The following is a 17,709-nucleotide window of genomic DNA, read 5'->3' as shown; positions in this document are numbered from 1 at the left end:
AATGATCAGAATGGGCAATGCGTATATGTTTTACAAATTACAATTTGATGGCATTCAAACTTTTCTGAATTGGGTTTAGGATATTTAAGTGCCGCCATAGAGTTGAATAACTACGTACGGTTTGCTTGTTTTCCTCATATCAACACGGTGACATTGCCGAAACTTTTGATAATATTAAAAAAGCTTACATAGTTATATTTTTAGAAATATTGAGCACCAATTGCTGGCTGTGGGCTCAAGTTGAGATGATTAGATAAAAATAATAATTGTAAATATATTATAAATTAATAATGATTAACTCAATGATATTTAATTTAATAGATCTATATTTTAATTTATTAATTATTAATAAAACTATTATAATCAAATTTAATGGTAAAGACATTGTTGTTCGGGGTAATCAAGCAATACATGTTCCAACACAAATTTGTGGGCAAGAAAATATGCGTAATACTTTTGGTCAAACAATAAATTTGGTTCTTGTAATTCTGGTAAATTAATAAAATTTATGTGCTTAAGATGATTTCAGAGATTATTCAATCTAAACTCGAATATCCATTTCCGAATCGAAGGTCGTTCTGGGTCTCTTGGGCTACCCACGTTGCTCTGGCTCTGCATGACTACCTGATCACGGTATTATTTTTTTCCTTTCTCCATCACTGGTTGGAATTACAGCATATTAATTTCAAATCCTGCACTTGCTAAACACTGCAGAACGAATAGGAAGCAAATATTTAATAATAATAATAATAATAATACAGCTCAAAATCAGTTTTCACATTCCAGATTTCCAGTTATATCAAGGTTCACCTTTCAAAAGGATCTCCTTTATTTGCGATCAAGGGAGGATAAACAGCTGCTGCCACTTTCTCCCGAAGATTGAATTTTTTTGCGATCAGTGGCCTTACATCTTCAACTCCAACCAAACTCTCCAAAAATGGAAGTAATAAAAGCAATTCTTGATCCGTGCGATCATCGAACCAGCTCTCAATTGGTATCCCATTGTCCACTTGGAATCCAAATGCCTAGGAGAAAATAAACACAAACAAAACCAAGTAAATAACCATTTCTTGAGACTGAAAATAACTACCTGAAGAATAATGTGGTTCTCAGTGATTTGCATGCAAGGACGCACAATCATTTTCTTTTTCACTCAATAACATCGCAAATCACATGCTGGTCTCTTTTGGAATAGCAAGGAAGCGTTTTTTCTCAAAACATCGGACAACATCAATCTAGTTGACCACATTTTACCTGTGGGGAGTTGTCAACTATAATAACACGGGACAGATCACGCCCAAGAACAGACAAATCTTTGAGGTAGTTGCCATCAACAAAAACACATGATTCGCGGAAAACACGATGCCGAAATAACTTTCTCCTTGGATCCAGCACATTTAGAAGCTGCTCTGCATAAATACTTTGACTGGCTGTAAATATTATAATCTCAAAAAGCCTGGATACTCTCTCCATAAAATCCCTGAGGTGGGGACGACATCGCACATAGACTGTATGTTCTTCAAGGTTAAAGTTTACAGGGAATGTAAAGTCCACATCATCACAAGGTTCTAGTGAGGAGTGCACGAGAGTTTCTGCAAAAGCAAAATGCTTCAGTCAATGCTGTAGATGTTCTAAAAATTATCACTAATTTCTACAAGAACTGAACAGATACAAAAGTTTCCATATCAGAAATACTACAGATGCTTTTCCCAGTGAAATCAGTAGTAAACTCTTCTAATTCTGAAAATAGGATAAAAGTAGCTTTTCCTTTTGCTATTTATCAACATGCAATCATCATTCAGAAGTTGGTCAATGTTCAGTTAGGGAAAATAATGTGACATTACTAAGAGTTCATGAATACAGAAACATCTATATATCAGAATCTCATAAAACCACAGGTTTGGCCATGGATCCAGGACCAGCTGATAACAAGAAAACCAATTGTTTCTCGCCCTTCGATAAATATCATTATAAAGTTGCATTAAGCAACCAAAGAACAGCAAGCAATATTTGATAGACATTTATGAAGTCTCAATTATGCTCATAAAAATCACAACAGAACTAAATATCTTGATATTCTTACCATCCAAGTCAAGAACAAGAGTAGTAGGAGGACAGCTCCGGGTTTGTTTCGGTAATAGCACAGGCCGAAAAGTGGGGACAACTGCGGACAAGTCAGGTAAATTTTTTATAAATAAATATGGATCAAAGTCATCAAATTCTTCAGAATCTTCATCCTCAACACAAACATCAGCCGACATAGAATCTTGACCATGCTCATCAATACATTCTAACTTTGAGTTCTTCATTGCCAGATAGATGGCAGAAACTTCAGATGAAAGGGCAGGCCCTGACTCCGAACCACGATAAGAATCCATGTTTGTATCTAGAACAACCGACTCATGACCAAAGCTCAGTGCCCCTAAGTTTCCGGAAGATACATTTGCATCTCCCATGTCACAATCACCTGATGCAATGAAGGAAGTTGAAGAGCAATTCTTCTCGTCTACAAAGGAGGATTCTTGAGCATAATGGCTTTTCGGCATGTCAACTTGTGAATATTCCATTCCACTACCCTGATGAAGCTTCTGGTCTTCACTCCAAAAGAATTTGATGAAGTCAACTAAATAAGTAGAGACACAATTATATGGAAAGAAAAGAAAGAAACCCAAGGACTATACACCTTAACAAAATAAGAACAATATATTTTTATCACCTACCTCCACTAGCAATATCCCCTCCAGAAATTTTTGATATGTGAAAAGCAGGAGAGAAAATAGTTTCCAACTCATGAGCACTTCTCTCATTACATCCCTGCGCAAGAATTGTACAACAGATAACTTCATTTTATAAATTATCTTTCACAGCCTTTGCTTGAGATGTCAAGGTTTCACAAACCCCCACATCAAACATACGTCAGAAATGTTAAAGACCATGTAAGAGAAATGTAATGCCTCCGGATCCAAGCACTAATAATCTAACAATTTTTTGAATCTAAGATTGCACTTAAAAGATCAAGCTCAAATTTGAGTTATTTAAGCCCCTACATAGAACTCAATAACTATACATATTTTTGACACGGAAATTAGGCATCATAATCCCAACCACTCGTATCAAGATCCAGTCATGTATGAGCTTAGAGTCACCGAGTTGTATGTACTGTTAGCCCACTTATAATGCTATAGCTATGTCATGATTTGCTCAATAATTTTTCAATCAAAATCATTAGTTCTCAGAAGCTCAAATTCAAGTTTTTTGGTAATAATGATTTGAGCTTTCAGATTTATAATTATATGTTTTTCTAATGTGGAAGTAGAGTATCATAGGGAGCATACTGAATGTCAATGTAATTGAAGAAACAAACATAATAATGTGTTCATACAGGAATATAAGTACATATATGCATATATAAATATATGAGTCTTTCTAACACTATTTTTTTCTTATACAAAAAAAAGGTTGAATATCTAAGAGTCTGAGTGGTGCATGTGTGTAATAAGATAGAACATATATATAAAAGAAATACTGGATTAGGAGAACAGCCATTAGTTTCTTGTTGTTTTCATTTTTCTTGACTTAAGGGCAGAAATGCACCCAAATGATCTGATCAATAGCTTTTATTTTTAAAGATTCTATAGTATCATTCACCCAAAAGACAACTCCAGATAGAGACTTGGTAAGCTAGATATATACCTTGTGATCCACAGAAGCAACGGTAGCTGCGTTATGCTCCAAACAAGCATTTGAATTTTTATCAAGCTCCGAGCCATATCTATTATTCAGATTTGCTGCTGCAACATGGTCCATATTTTTCTTTGAGAATGTGCTAGGGATATTGTTTTGAGTAGAGGAAAAAAAAAACTCATGTTCCTTCTAGCATTATCTTAAATGAAAATAGTACTCATAGTTTTCTATGTATCAGTTCCTCAATACCTAACCCAAAAAGTAGATATGTGAATTTTCTCTACCATGACAAGAATCAAGAGCATGGAATAGCCCTTCAAGAAACTGGAACTGAATCTCTTGGAAAAATCATCAGCTTTTGAACTCAATACTTACAGATTTAAATAAAATAATCCTTGATTAAATAGTCCTGAATTAAAAATAAGCTGAAATAGAAATAATAAGCGACAGGAAATTAATAAGATACCAAGTTTCTGCTTTCTAGCTGAAGACGTAATAAGCTCTGTCACTCTCTTTTCTGCACCTTGTACATTTTCAGACGTCTTCTTTTGAGCTCTCGAAATTCTGGGACTGGCATGCTGTCGACAAGCATTTCTTCCAGAAACCCTTTTCCTTGTTTGCATTTCAATGTGAAGATCTCACCAATCTTTGGACTGCAATCCCTGTTACCTTGAACCAGCACAAGAGTGTAATTATTGGCAACAACGACCTAACCACAGTTTCCTGACTGAATAAATTTTGAATTAGCAACCCAGAAAAAAACAGTCTGTTATTTTAGCCAAAAATAAGAATCCTTAAAGGGCAAATCCAAGAAAAGCTCCAAATAGGATTGATCCTACAGCAGCACCCATGGCAGCTGTAATGCAAAACTAGCATGAATGGTAACATGTAAAAAATGTAACCATTCAACAGGGCTTGAAAATACAGACTAATACATGCACAGAAACCAGATTAAATCAAACTACACGAACTAGTAAAAGAATAAAAATTTAAATACCAGATTTTCTCTTAATCAAAATTTAAATACCAAATTTTCTAGAAATATCCCATCACAAAATAAAAATCAGGCTTCTTCATACTAGAAAACTGTGTAGCCAGTCAATAAAGAGGAAAACAGAAAAAGGTAACTTCGTGACATTTTAATCAAATGCAGCATTGTTCAAGTCGAAGTATATGTACCAGAATTCTGTTTCCCCCACCTCTTGGTACAGTCATTCAATTTGAAGCATAAATTCCAAAATTACCTCTCTCGTCTTGATACAAACAGTAGAAGCTAACTGCTTCCCCATAACCTCTCTACCTTAATCATCTACTCAGACTGTTGAATCCATACCTTTGGATTTTCAAATACCTTATATTAATGTTAAGCCATAAGTAAAAGGGCCAATGAATAATCTTTCGAACCTAAAGGCAGTACTCCTGTTCAGCTTAAATTCAAAGAAAAAATACTGAGAATCACAACTACCTCCACGTCAACATTTCCCAATTTATAAATTTGAAACACTCTGACTTACAAATTGCTAAAGCTTCGCATATGCATAACAGGTCATAACACACTTAAGATCATTGACAGGACTAAAATCTTAGGTAAAACCCTAGATAACCGTGGGAAACTCCAAATCTACAAGGCGCACAAGAGAACTATAACGAGCAACGAAAGAATCTATATCGGTATCGTTCCCAAACCGAATATAAAAAATCAGCACTAAAAGTTAAGCATTTAATGCAGGTCGCGCAAGACATGCATCAATAACTAGTTAAACCCTAGAAAAACAACAGACAAAGACGAAAACGAGCAGTAAATGACAACTAAAGCAACAAACCTGAACTTCAATAAGCGCAAAGTTCAAAGATTGTCGCCCGATATTAAATCCAATAAGAAAAATTCAGTAAGCTTTAGTCACAGTAAGTAAGTTCCTGTAAATCGAGCAAAAAACAAAGAGCAAGAGAGTCAAAAGATTGAAGACAAAACGAGAAGAAGAATGTGAGTAATCAAAACCCTAAATTTGATACCAGTGCAAAACGGGATTCTGGTTCGGGTGTTTTTTTTTTGGAGAGCTTTTCTTTTCCCTCCAAAGATGGAAAAGAGAGGGAAAATGGAGAGGGATCGAAAATTATTTTTGTCTGAACAAAGGAGCTGAAGAAAAATTTGATGGACGTTTTTTTTTTTTATAATTTGGAAACTCTTTTAAGCTCGAGGGGGAGCTGCAAGAGAAATTTGCTTCAAACGCGCGTTTAACGGGGTATAACGTTACTCGCTGTCTATTACAAGGACAAGCGTCAGTAATTCAACACGTGGAGATATAGAGTAGCGCGTGCATCTTTAATAGAGTTGAGGCGAGTGGCAAGAGATTTGTTATTGTCTGTTAAATTAGTTTTATAATATTTAGATATAAACTAAAAGCCAAATGATAATCCGTAATTTGGATAAATTTATTCTGAATGGAGCTTCAACTTCGTGAATTTATAAATAGGACCCCAAACGTTTCATATTGATATATATATACATATACATTAGGGGGCAAAAAGCATATGATATGAAAAAACTATGATCCAGGTACTTGAATCCGAATCTGCTCTAATAATTATTTACTAAAATAAACATAAGTACAAGTATTAGTTTTTATAAATTATATGATCATCTGTATTATTTATAATTAATAAGTATATTATATTGAAAATATTTTACATTTAATAATAATAAAAAAAACGATTACACTAATTTTTATCGTACGTACAGTTGGAGATCTCTACGCTATTTGTACTTTTGGTAGATTAAAAATGTAGAATTTAAGTGTTAGTTTATTTTTGGAGGGAAAGCTCAATTCTTTTAAATTACGGTGTTTTCGATACTTTTTTGTCTTATAATTTTTTATATTACATTAGAAAATAATTAAGTATCTTATAAATCTTTTTTTTTTTTTTTTTACGGAATATCAGGTTATGCTTCCATATCTTTTTCGCGTGGTGTTTCAAGGTTATAAAGGTCATCTTGTTCTACAATCTTTTCTTTTTCTTTGTCCTTCGAAGTAAATACTTTTTGTTTTTAGGTTATTCTTTGATAGAGATTATACATGTTGTTTGATAATTTAAATATTAAGTTTTGTTATAAATAAAATCATTCCACGTTAGGTGCTAACTATACATATTTTCAGTGATTATTTAAAAGGAATTTTCGATTTTTGTCTTACTTTTTTCCAATTATATGGAGCATTTTGCTTGCGTTTTCTGTTAAAAAGAATACTCTACAATGACTACAACACAAGGTATTCACGAAATACATAAGAAGCATGTCGACATATTATAGAATACATTTTAAAACATATATAAAGTGATATTTATAGTCTTATCTCTCTCACACATTTTTATTTGTAATATCAATTCTCAATTAGATAATTGTTTTGACATGGATGTCAAAGAATGAGTATAAAAAATTAATATTTTCACTTAAAAATATAATAGCAAGTAATAAAAACATTCGATAATGAGACCAGCTTTAGTGTTACTAGTATGCACAATAAATATAACACATATAACAACTATTTATAACATGTTTAAGTTACATTGTCACGTGCCACTTACAACATAAAGAGATTTCATTTCAGCTTTCAAGTTCAAACATATTAGAAATAGAATTGCACTAAAAATTATAATTACTATATGAACAAAGTTTTCAACATTGTTTTAGTATAATAGTAAAGTGGAAATATTAATATGCTCGTGTATAAAATTACTTTTTTCTAGCCCAAGTGTAATCACCACTGTGAGCTTGGATTTTTGTCGTCGATCAAGTTTTAGGTAACTATGATAATTTTTGAGTTAAAAGTTTGTAAAATTTAAAAATAGCTTGCAAGGTAGTCCATTTATCGTATTATAAGAGTTTATAGCCAAATAATAACAATAGTTCATAAGTATATAATACTAACTTCTTATAAGAGGATCTACATATAATTTCAATAATAACTTAGAAATTAATTATGACTTAAAAATGTGTTAGATACCCTACTTGCCAAGTTCGTAGATTGACCATTTACTTATGATATAGTTTCTCAAATAATTTAACATAAGGTAGAATGGTCTTTACATACAATATATGTAAGACAAATGGTTAATAAGCAACAATAAACAATAGTTATAATGTGAAATTATTAACATTTATAACAATTATAAGGCATTTAACAAACATTAATGGCAACTATCACGCACTAATAAATGAATATCCAACAATTATCTTAAAAGCCGTTTGATTATGTTGACTCGCATTATCCCATACAACGAATGCATAAAAGTAAATAATGGCATGCATCATTTGGACATAAAAAGTGACTAGACATTTTGTTTAATAATTAACGTGTAATACAAAGTATTCGTATTTCATATAATTGGCTAAAATACATTATAAGGCGAACTATTAAGTTAAGTTTTAGTTATAAAATAAATGTTACCAAAGATATATTTTCACATAACATAATAAATAATATTTTTCAAAAGATTTTTACAAAATTATCGAAAGATTCATTCGCGATGATATATAAAATTTGCGATCTATACATGCTTACCAAATTTACTAATGTGAAAAGGTGTTGTGTCAATGAAGTGGCTGACACATAACTCAATGCACAACTACTTAGAAATTTTATAAAGTTTTGTTTCAAAACTTGTCATGTTTGAGAATAAAAACGAAAAATATAATAAATATTTTTTCACAAATAATAAGAAACACAAACATATCTTATTGTTTGGAGTCCTTAGATGTGTAAATAATATCGTTTGTTGAAGCTGCCTTCACTTAGTTACTTCGAGTGTAGAACAAGTAATTTACAAAGACATTTCAACTTTAGAGTTCTAAATTTTTAAGAATGACAATTAAAATTATGATATGAGGTATCTTAATCCACTCTACTTGTTTTAACACAATTTTTTTTAAAAAAAAACAAAAGTCATATCATATTCAAATAGTACAAATGATTATATTGGATTAAAACGAGTTTAAATTCGAAAAAAAATCCGATCCGCTAGTAAACTAAATATATTTTTAATAAATTTTTTACTAAAAATAAATATATTTATTAAAATAAACCATAACAACAAACTCATATTCTCACATTCACAACTCATCATCTCATCTATCAACATCCATCATTTTCTTTGTGCTCTCATCACTATTGAAAATTTAAAAGAAAATGAAATCTTCTTTGAATCAAGTCCTACTTTATTTAGAGTTTGGTTTCTTTTTCTTCTTCATTTTCAATACTACGACATTTAATTTATAGTTTCTTCTTTAATGTTATAAGGTAATAGTTAGGTCTTGCATTTTTCTTTTATTTTCTTTTCTTTTGTGAAAAAGAAGATTCACATTCAAATTTTTGCTTCCATGATTAACTTTTTTAGCTTTTTTTTTAAAAAATCTCATGACAAATGATGCAACAAAGGGAGACAACATAACACACCAACCCGAACCCTTTTTTTTTTTTTTCAAATTTGATCTCGTAAGATTCATATATTGATGCATATTCATCTCTTACTTTACCATCCTTAAAGTTAAGTTTGTCTTCAAGTAAGATAACTTAAGCTCGAGCATAGATGCAATTATGGTGGTGGGACGAGTACTTTCAATTACCTAAATGGTTTAGGTAGTTATATGATCAATCGACCTTAGGTTCAAGGTAGGTTAATGTTTTATAAAATAATTTTTATTTTACAAATTTATATGTTTAGTCAGAGCTTGACCAGGGGTCCCGATTTCTACATAGGGAAAATTCTATCTGTTCTATTCTCGAATATTTAGTTAAACTGCAACAAAGGAATTCTTCTCTTCATTCTTGGTTTTCTTGTCACCACCATGGAAGACCTTTACAAACCTGTTTCTTGTACGCAAGTCTCTCTGTAAATGGTTTTTTTTTTTTTTTTTTTTTTTTTTTTTTTTTTTATGCAGGATTAGCAGGATAAGATCATGCACTTAATAAGGTGAACAAAGTTGTTCTATTTTAAGAAACAAGAATCTCCAAAACTAACAAAAAATATGTTTCGAACAATCTCTTGCTAAGATATCTTTCTAATCTGTATTGCAAATCCTTAAAGAAAGAGAACCGAGTAACTTTCTTTGAGTTCATGAACAAAGATACCTTTTATGAGACAAGATGGATGAAGCGACATAAAACTGAACCAGCCTTGCATGCAGATGAATCAACACCGTACATAGATCCCGAAAATTGAAGTCCACTAGGAAAACACAATCGGCATATGAAGATAACCACGCTAACCAAATTAATTAATGAACAGTAGTAGTCAAAGATTGATATGTGGATGCCACAATGCATAAGTTACTCTTCTCCACCTCAAGCTGGGAGAGACTTTCACTAAAAATTTCAAGCTTGTAGAAGAGCTACCAATATAGTTATCTCAAAGACATGCCAAGAAAATGGTTATCTAGGAGGAGATGGAGTATTGGATTTTGCCATCCCTGCCCAAGCAACGATTCCAACCGCAAGGATTATCCATCCAAATATGTCATACTTGAGATCACTGCTCTTCTTCTTCTTGGAACTCTAAAATGAAACAACCAATTCAGGATGAATCTCACATGGTTAAAAAGGAAATATATATAAAGAATGTTAAAAATTTAATGAAGAAAATATGCTATGAACGAGATTTCCTCATATCAGTGGGTATCAAACAAGACACTAGTCATCCAATATGTATCACTTAAAGCTGCCAAAAGAGCAGACCTAACCTTACTTCAACAAGAGAAAAAAAAGCCATGTCCCTCAAACCAAACCGAGTAATGTGAAAGTGGAAGGAGCTCTTTTGTTAATTTATTCAGTTCTAAGGAGTAAGGACAGGAAGAAACCAAAACTTGTAAGTACTTCCAGAGAACCAAAACAACCAATTAATTCAAGCCAATACAAATTTTACTTGAATCAATCAGTTAAATCAGTTCTTCCGAAACAATGCAAAGCCCTTACAAGTAAAGGAAGCATGTACAGCTAGGACTACTTTAAAAGAACAAATTGAAGTTTAATAAAAAATGTTCAGGCTAATGATATGCATCATAGGGTCCAAATTAATCGATGCACAAACATAAATAGTCCAATACTTAGTGTAACTCTGCTACCTAATTGTCATATGGGCTTATAAAAGAATAGGAACCGCTGGTAAAAGCTTTTTGTATGTGGGCGGTACCCCTTGGTAACTTTGTTTATAATACTACACTTTTTATCTATAAAAAAAAAAAAGAATAGGAATAGCTGATTTTACTCTTAAAAAATAGAGCTCGGAAAACAGAGTTCTTGAATGGACTTTCACTAATCAAACTGGTTGCTGATGAATTAAAATGTTACATATTAGATAGCACATATTTGGTGCCTTATAATAAATTATGGTATCAATTAAAAAGAATATATACTTGTAATGAACACACACCACAACGAGTATAAAATGCAAACAAAGAGAAATGTATAAGACAAAAGAAAACTAAAACTGTGTGTTTCTGTGACATATGAGTACTTGGCAGCGCCAACTTTACTCAAAGTGTGTATGCGTGTCAAAAAACAAGTACTTCAAAGCACTAAACACTCTAATTGAAGTTGCTCTCCGAAAATAGTTAAAAATATCAAGAATCATACCTTACTGCTAGAGGAAGTAGACGATTCTCCACCTGTTGTCTGCTGACTCATTCCATGTTTATGGATCTCCATATGCAACTCAGAAGCCTGAGAAGACATGGACAACAAGGACTTAATACCTCATAAATATTTTAGAATCTAGCATACTCATGACAAAGTAGAGAAACCTATATTTGCACCATATCAAGGAATAATCTCACCTTCAACACTTGTCGTTAAATACACTTGACCGAAGCTCAGAAGCTTCAAAGTCGTGACATTGGCAAGACCACAATCAACTTGTGCAGGGTCAGTCACAGCAATTGCATAAACCATAGGCAACCCCAACCACACTAATGCAGGCTAATAAGACCCAGCACGGTTCTGAATGGTATCAAGTATATATACAAGCTACATCATATAAAATTAGACAAGAATGTCAAATCTTCGTGTCTAATTTTAGAATCTTCGTGGACAAAACGTAGCTTGAATTTCAAACCTAAGCCACCCCTACAAATTAACTCATCTGACGCTTACATGCCTACTCAATTAAACTAAACATATAGATCAATCAGAGTTCACAATGCATATACAAAATTGCCAAAAATAAAGGTCAAAAATTATTTTTTTGAAATAAAAAGAATGAATATATTAACAATGCACTTTATTTAAAACAATATATATATATATATATTACCAATGCACCAAAAAGGTGAAACCAATTTACAAAATAAATTTACATATTAGTCAAGCAGTCAATTATATACCAAAAATCATCCGCCCTATACAAGTCATGCCCTAATAGTAAAGACCCAAACAAGTGGAACCATCTATCTCTAATTTTTTTTTTTGTCACTTTCAACCCTCTCAAACACCCTCCTATTTCTTTTCTTCCAAACAATCCACCAAACAATCAAAGGAATTAACCTAGTGACTTTTTTCTTTTTTCTTAACCTCTCCCAGGCCGACAACTCCTCCCTAACAGACCCTGCCATAACCCAATTTACCCCCAAGAGGCTAAAAATCATAGTCCATATTTCCTGAGCAGCAGGGAAAAAAAGCAGAAGATGATTGCATGTTTCAACCTCCCTTTTACACATGGAACATCCATTGACCATCACCTTTCCTCTTTTCATCAACTTATCATTGGTCAAAATGCAAATCCTGCTGGCTTCCCATGCAAAAAAAGCAATCTTAGGCGGTGCCTGAACCTTCCAAATCTGCTTAACTGGAAAAAATTCTGTCTTCTGTCATTCTCCCCCATCAAAAATATAATAGGATTTCACTGAAAATTCCCTCCTGTTCTTTGATTTCCAAACCAATTTGTCATTTTCTGCAGAAACTTTAACCTTAGACAGCAAAAGAAGAAGATTTCATATTCCTCCCCCTCCCAATCATTGAGATGTCTAGACACCACCACATTCCACCCACCATCAGTAACCTCACCTCCCCAAGCCTCTCCAATGGTAATTCCTTGACTCTGTGCAACAGCAAAAATTTTAGGGAAATGGTCCTTGAGTATCCCCTCATCCACCCAATCATCCAACCAAAACAGAATGTTATTACCTCTACCGAGCTCATATTTGACACACTTACTCCAAGGACCACTTCCCAAGCTGATTTTTTTTCCATAATCCAGTACCATGGGGGGGGGGGGGGGGGGCACACTTCCCCACCCACCTCAAAGGTCGAAAATCATCAATATATAGACCAAAGAAAAATGTAGAAGTTCAAAATTATTATATACAAGACATCCAATTTAAAGCTCAATTACAATATTGGACTCCTACTAGCCACTTAATTTAGCACATTACATTAGTCTTGAATTTCCATTCAAGCATGTGTACAAATCAACAACAACATTTAAGGTTTAAGAATCAAAAGAAAATAAGACAGATATAATACCTTAGCTGCAACTTCCAACGACTTGCGGTATAGCTCATTACTTGGATCCTACAACAATAAATTACATCACTGAGGTTCTGCTTAACTCTAGAATATTCTATTATAGCTGACTCTTCAAGCCTGAAACTTAAAAGAATTACCTCATCAGCTGCTTTTTGGAAATATTCAGATGCTTTATTGAAATACACCTTTGCTTCATCAATATCAGGTACTAAAAACGCATATGACGTGTGGGCATTTCCTATGCACCATAAAGCATCACCTTTGGCGGGATTTATGGTCAATGCCTCCTCCAACTTCGAAATGGCATCTATATATTTAACATTCACTCCATGAAGACTAAAGTAAAAAGAGAAAAGCTGAATCAAGAAAGATATGCGAACAAGGAAATTGAAGTACCATTTATCATCTTCTTTGCATCTGGAACACTTTGAAATTGAGATAATTCGAGCAATGCTCCCCCCCATTTGGTTAGATTCTGCAGAGAGGAGATTCAACATGTTTCAATGTTGAGAGAGACACTTATTACCAATCAAACATGATCTAACTACCAAAACTATAGAGTTGGTGGAAGAAAGACTATCATGAGCATGGCAACTCAAAAAGTTTAATACCTCAGTCACACTCTAATCAAATTGAAATAATAATGAACGGACAGCAGCCATGGACATACAACAGACCATAAAAAAAAGAAAGAAAATCTATGAAGATATATATATCCCAAAAAAGATATAGATATATATATATATATACACACATGTATGTAAAGTGAATAGTAATTCAAATAGTCGGAAATAATTAGAGATACACCCAAAAGAAGAGAAGAACATAAATACAAGCAGGCCCTTACTAATTCGAAAGCGAATAGCTTAATCAACGCCTAATCAAACTGAATTGAAAAGGAAAACAAAAAAAGCAACATCTAGTGTTTCAGACACAGAGAAATGCGATATCAGATATGAATTTGGACAATATACAGTGAGTATTAAAAACGAAATGAGAAGAGAGTAACCTCAGAATCCAGGGGGTCAACGGCATATTGTGTTTCAGCAGTTTTACGAGCGTGCTCGAACAACAAAAGCCGATCAAAGTCGCTTTGAGAGAACTCCATCGTCCCCCGTCGTTAAAACGCAGCCCTAGGGTTTCTACCAAGCAGGAGGCTTGTCTCGAACTTTTATTTAGATAATTATAGCGGCGCCCATGGTTTAAACTTCCATGTACTAATAATTCTCGCCTTACAGGGAAAGCATACGCTTCAAGCTTGGTTTTAAGCCCGGAAGATTGTTTGGGTCCAAAAATTTCAGTGAAGCCTTTGATATACAATTCATCTATAACCAAACAGATTATTATTACCAGTAAAAATTTGTTGCTAATACATGAAAAACTGTTATAAAATTAAAAATCTTGTCTTGTTGAAAATCTTATGGGAAAAACCAAATAGAAACAACCTTAGTACAAGAAAAAAAGAATAAAGTAAATAATAAATTCTCTTGATAATAATTATTTTATTTATCTCAGTCGATGTGTATCGCATAAAAATTTTTAAAATACAATAACAAATAATAATTTGTAAATGAATCAAGTAAGTTGTTGTTTGAAGAATTATCGAACTTCAATATTACTGCTCGTTTGAAGATCATGCGTGCAATTTTTATTTTGGTAAAATATATTTTATTATGTCACTTTTAATATATTCTCTATTTTATTTAGTTATGCATGCAAAATTATCTTCTTAAATAATTGTTGATATATATATTTTATCACATTCTTTTAAATAATTGAATCATTGATTTCAATCATATGCATTCTTCATTTACTTTAGAAATAGTTAGTATGCATTGTCTATTCTAACTTTTTTTGCTCATTGTAAGTTCTAATTATTAGTTCGGATTATTTATAACCATAACAATTCTTTTCTATAATGATATAGCAACAAAAAATTTTCTACGATTTTAAGATTTTATGCGCTACCTATGTGTTCTTCGATATTGAAAGAATATAATTCAATATAATTGTTAAATTCTAAGTTATTATCCATTTATATGCAATAACATCGGGTGTTTCTTCGTCTTAACTCGAAAAGTAATGAATATAATTTAACCGATGATACGTACTCTTCTAGAGGATAATGTGAAACTCACCTTGTGGATAGTATTACTCTTGATGATCCTACTATATAGATATATACATACATATATATATGTATATAATTCACTTTTTCAATCAATTTAGGATTGTCATCCACCCATACCACACTCTTCAATTGTTTTTCAGATTTTTCATTGTATCAACACACTTCTTTTTCACGGGCTTCATTTTTCACTCGTTCTTCATAAGTGTTTTTTAGATGTAATTAGTATAATAATAAATATAATCAATTTCAATGTAGTTGGTAAGATAATAAATATATCATGATATGCAATTTCTTCCTTTTTTTGTTGAAATAAAAATATATTTGCATATGAATTTTATACAAATATTAGATTTATTTTTAAGATAGTCAATATATATATAAAACCCTATGGCACAATTGGAATTCTTTCTTAATATTTTATTTCTTATATTTGCCTTCCATGTACATGTCAATATTTGCTTAGTTTTAAACTAGGTTCTTGCAAATCTAAAACACAATTCAACAAGGTAGTTTTCTCTATTATGACACTCTTGACCATATCTTAAATTGTACCTTGAGATTTCCTCTTAGTTATTTCTAATTTCGAGATTAAAGGGTTATTTCTAATTTCGAAATTGAATCTATAACCATTTAAAGTAATGCTCAGCACCTTGCTCTTTCTCGGACCATGATTGGTATCATACTCTAGAGCCAAATCCCAATGCATGGGACAATGCCTTGACACAAGCTTGTGTCAGAGACCATTCCAACCCAAGCGATGTTTGGACAATATTCCAACCCAAGTCATACTTATGATCATTCTGCAACACTCAGCAATTTCCTAACCCAAATTATGTTACAATTCCAGCCATGCTCGAGTCAGCCCTAGCAAAAACAAAATATCACAAACAGTTTAAATCTATCAAATTTTTTTCAAACAAAGCTTTATTACAAATGATTTTCATTCTAATGATGATTAAATCCTATCAAACATGACCTACACACCACCATATACACAAGGAACTCTTTGCTGGATGAGTCGTTTCCAACGTTGAGCTCTGCATCCCAAAATATCTGACTAAATTTTCCAGGGAAACCTCACAGCAGCAAAGCATGATATCACCACTTCGACATGAAAACAACAGTCCAACTCTTCAACTGCACACTCGTCTCTATATTATATAGCAGCTGATGCAAGAAAAGTTCTGATCCGCTGTAGCAGCTCAGCCTTAACAGAATCGGGAACCAATGCTGCATAAACAACAAACCAAAAGAACAAAATTTCTTTAGTTGACTGCAAAACCATCCACTAAGTCGCCCAATCAAATTTGACAGAATGCAACAGTAATTCAAATACAAGTAAAAATTGCAAACGCAAATGAAAAGAAAAAGGCCATATGCAGGAGATTTTTGAGATTTGAAATGGGTGAGTAATAGTTTACACAACAAGCTAAATTTATGTTCAATTCTAAAAGGACGTTATGTACTGAAAGAGTCTCACAAAATTAAGACTTTGAAACAATCAGAGCATATCACGTCACCCAGATGAAAGAAGAAACTTGAAATTTGTCTAGGTGCACAACAAAGCAAGCAAATCTAAGAACAAGATTAGTACATAACATTTATAGAGATACCTAAGAACAAGAGAAAGTAAAACTCAGTACCCAATCTAACAACATAAAACATTGACTACATATGAGAAAAGTATGGAAAATACCCTAAATTCTCCAAAACACTCTCTCAAACTAGAGCTTGTTAGAAATAAACTGAAGTAAATCTTGAACTAAATTAAAAAAAAAAATTGTAACTTGATGAATTCCACAAACTGTTTGCAAGAAAATTGATGAACTAAATCATCCCTCTTGTACAAGTTGAACCGACAAACTCCTAATGAATTCAACAAACAAAGACAAACATATGCTCAATTGAACAATGATGAGCTCAACCAATGACTAAGTAGTGTGTACCACCTTCCATTAACAACAATCATAAACCTTACAACAACTCAACACCAAATTCAAGAAATGGTCAAAAATTTTTAATTGTTCAAACAAAATAGTCTCATTAATCTTCTTCCAAATTTTTTTAGTTAAAATTATATAATATATTAAATTAAAAAAAAAAATCTTTGGCTCGGGGTCTTCACCCACATTTCTTTCCACAACAACAACTATTTGTCCCCCCTCCCAACTTGCAAAGATCTTGTTCCACTACTGTATATAGGAAAAAAATTACATGGGGAGAAACCCTACTATTCACAACATATACTTTTTTTTAAATAAACTTTCTAACATATACATAACTCTACTTTGTGCTTTAGCTTTCTTCTATTCATTAGAGATAGATACGTAAACCGTCTGACAATACCTCCCTTCCCCACAAAGTTCAAATCTCATTTGTTTG

General features: G+C 32.5%; 3 protein-coding genes across 7 annotated transcripts in view; all 3 read right to left on the bottom strand.

Moving 5' to 3' along the window:
• Nucleotides 1-328: 328 nt before the first annotated feature.
• SSP5 (SCP1-like small phosphatase 5) lies at nucleotides 329-5,856 on the bottom strand. Of its 5 annotated transcripts, none has more exons than XM_088221770.1 (9): nucleotides 5,698-5,856; nucleotides 5,508-5,601; nucleotides 4,151-4,411; nucleotides 3,694-3,791; nucleotides 2,721-2,814; nucleotides 2,084-2,623; nucleotides 1,255-1,592; nucleotides 811-1,025; nucleotides 329-708 (listed from the first exon to the last, which is right to left on the bottom strand). In XM_088221770.1, exons 3-9 carry the CDS (start codon nucleotides 4,305-4,307, stop codon nucleotides 702-704), a joined length of 1,449 nt encoding a protein of 482 aa, XP_088077896.1. In that variant the 5' UTR covers nucleotides 4,308-4,411; nucleotides 5,508-5,601; nucleotides 5,698-5,856; the 3' UTR covers nucleotides 329-701. The 5 variants fall into 5 exon arrangements, with proteins under 5 accessions (XP_088077896.1, XP_088077894.1, XP_088077898.1 ...); XM_088221768.1 differs by having other exon boundaries at nucleotides 4,151-4,353; XM_088221772.1 differs by having other exon boundaries at nucleotides 2,084-2,593; nucleotides 4,151-4,353.
• A 3,867-nt stretch (nucleotides 5,857-9,723) lies between these two features.
• TOM20-2 (translocase outer membrane 20-2) lies at nucleotides 9,724-14,428 on the bottom strand. The gene is made up of 6 exons (XM_022044057.2): nucleotides 14,206-14,428; nucleotides 13,593-13,671; nucleotides 13,334-13,503; nucleotides 13,194-13,241; nucleotides 11,310-11,396; nucleotides 9,724-10,232 (listed from the first exon to the last, which is right to left on the bottom strand). Exons 1-6 carry the CDS (start codon nucleotides 14,302-14,304, stop codon nucleotides 10,110-10,112), a joined length of 606 nt encoding a protein of 201 aa, XP_021899749.1. The 5' UTR covers nucleotides 14,305-14,428; the 3' UTR covers nucleotides 9,724-10,109.
• A 1,659-nt stretch (nucleotides 14,429-16,087) lies between these two features.
• Nucleotides 16,088-17,709, bottom strand: part of LOC110815950 (transcription/mRNA export factor) — a 28,846-nt gene continuing 27,224 nt past the window's right edge. The window contains exon 8 of the mRNA XM_088222018.1: nucleotides 16,088-16,557. Coding sequence (XP_088078144.1) covers nucleotides 16,484-16,557 — 74 coding nt within the window. The 3' untranslated portion in view covers nucleotides 16,088-16,483. The remainder of the gene's footprint in view (nucleotides 16,558-17,709) is intronic.

The sequence above is a fragment of the Carica papaya genome, chromosome 6 (genome assembly GCF_054855325.1).
Source record: "Carica papaya isolate Zhongbai chromosome 6, ASM5485532v1, whole genome shotgun sequence".
Classification (NCBI taxonomy): domain Eukaryota; kingdom Viridiplantae; phylum Streptophyta; class Magnoliopsida; order Brassicales; family Caricaceae; genus Carica; species Carica papaya.
The sequence above is the reverse complement of the archived record's forward strand: the minus strand, read 5'-3'. Positions and strand labels throughout refer to the sequence as shown.

Bases quoted from the DNA above. Each gene is read 5' to 3' on its own strand.
- SSP5 (XM_088221770.1), bottom strand. From the start codon at position 4,307: ATGCAAACAAGGAAAAGGGTTTCTGGAAGAAATGCTTGTCGACAGCAT. The intron at 3,792-4,150 runs GTATCTTATTAA...ACCATGTTGCAG, and splicing joins AGCTAGAAAGCAGAAACTTG to CAGCAAATCTGAATAATAGA. The intron at 1,593-2,083 runs GTAAGAATATCA...TTGCTTTTGCAG, and splicing joins TCTTGTTCTTGACTTGGATG to AAACTCTCGTGCACTCCTCA.
- TOM20-2 (XM_022044057.2), bottom strand. From the start codon at position 14,304: ATGGAGTTCTCTCAAAGCGACTTTGATCGGCTTTTGTTGTTCGAGCAC. The intron at 13,504-13,592 runs GTACTTCAATTT...TTAAATATATAG, and splicing joins TGCAAAGAAGATGATAAATG to ATGCCATTTCGAAGTTGGAG. The intron at 10,233-11,309 runs GTATGATTCTTG...GTTTCATTTTAG, and splicing joins CTACTTCCTCTAGCAGTAAG to AGTTCCAAGAAGAAGAAGAG.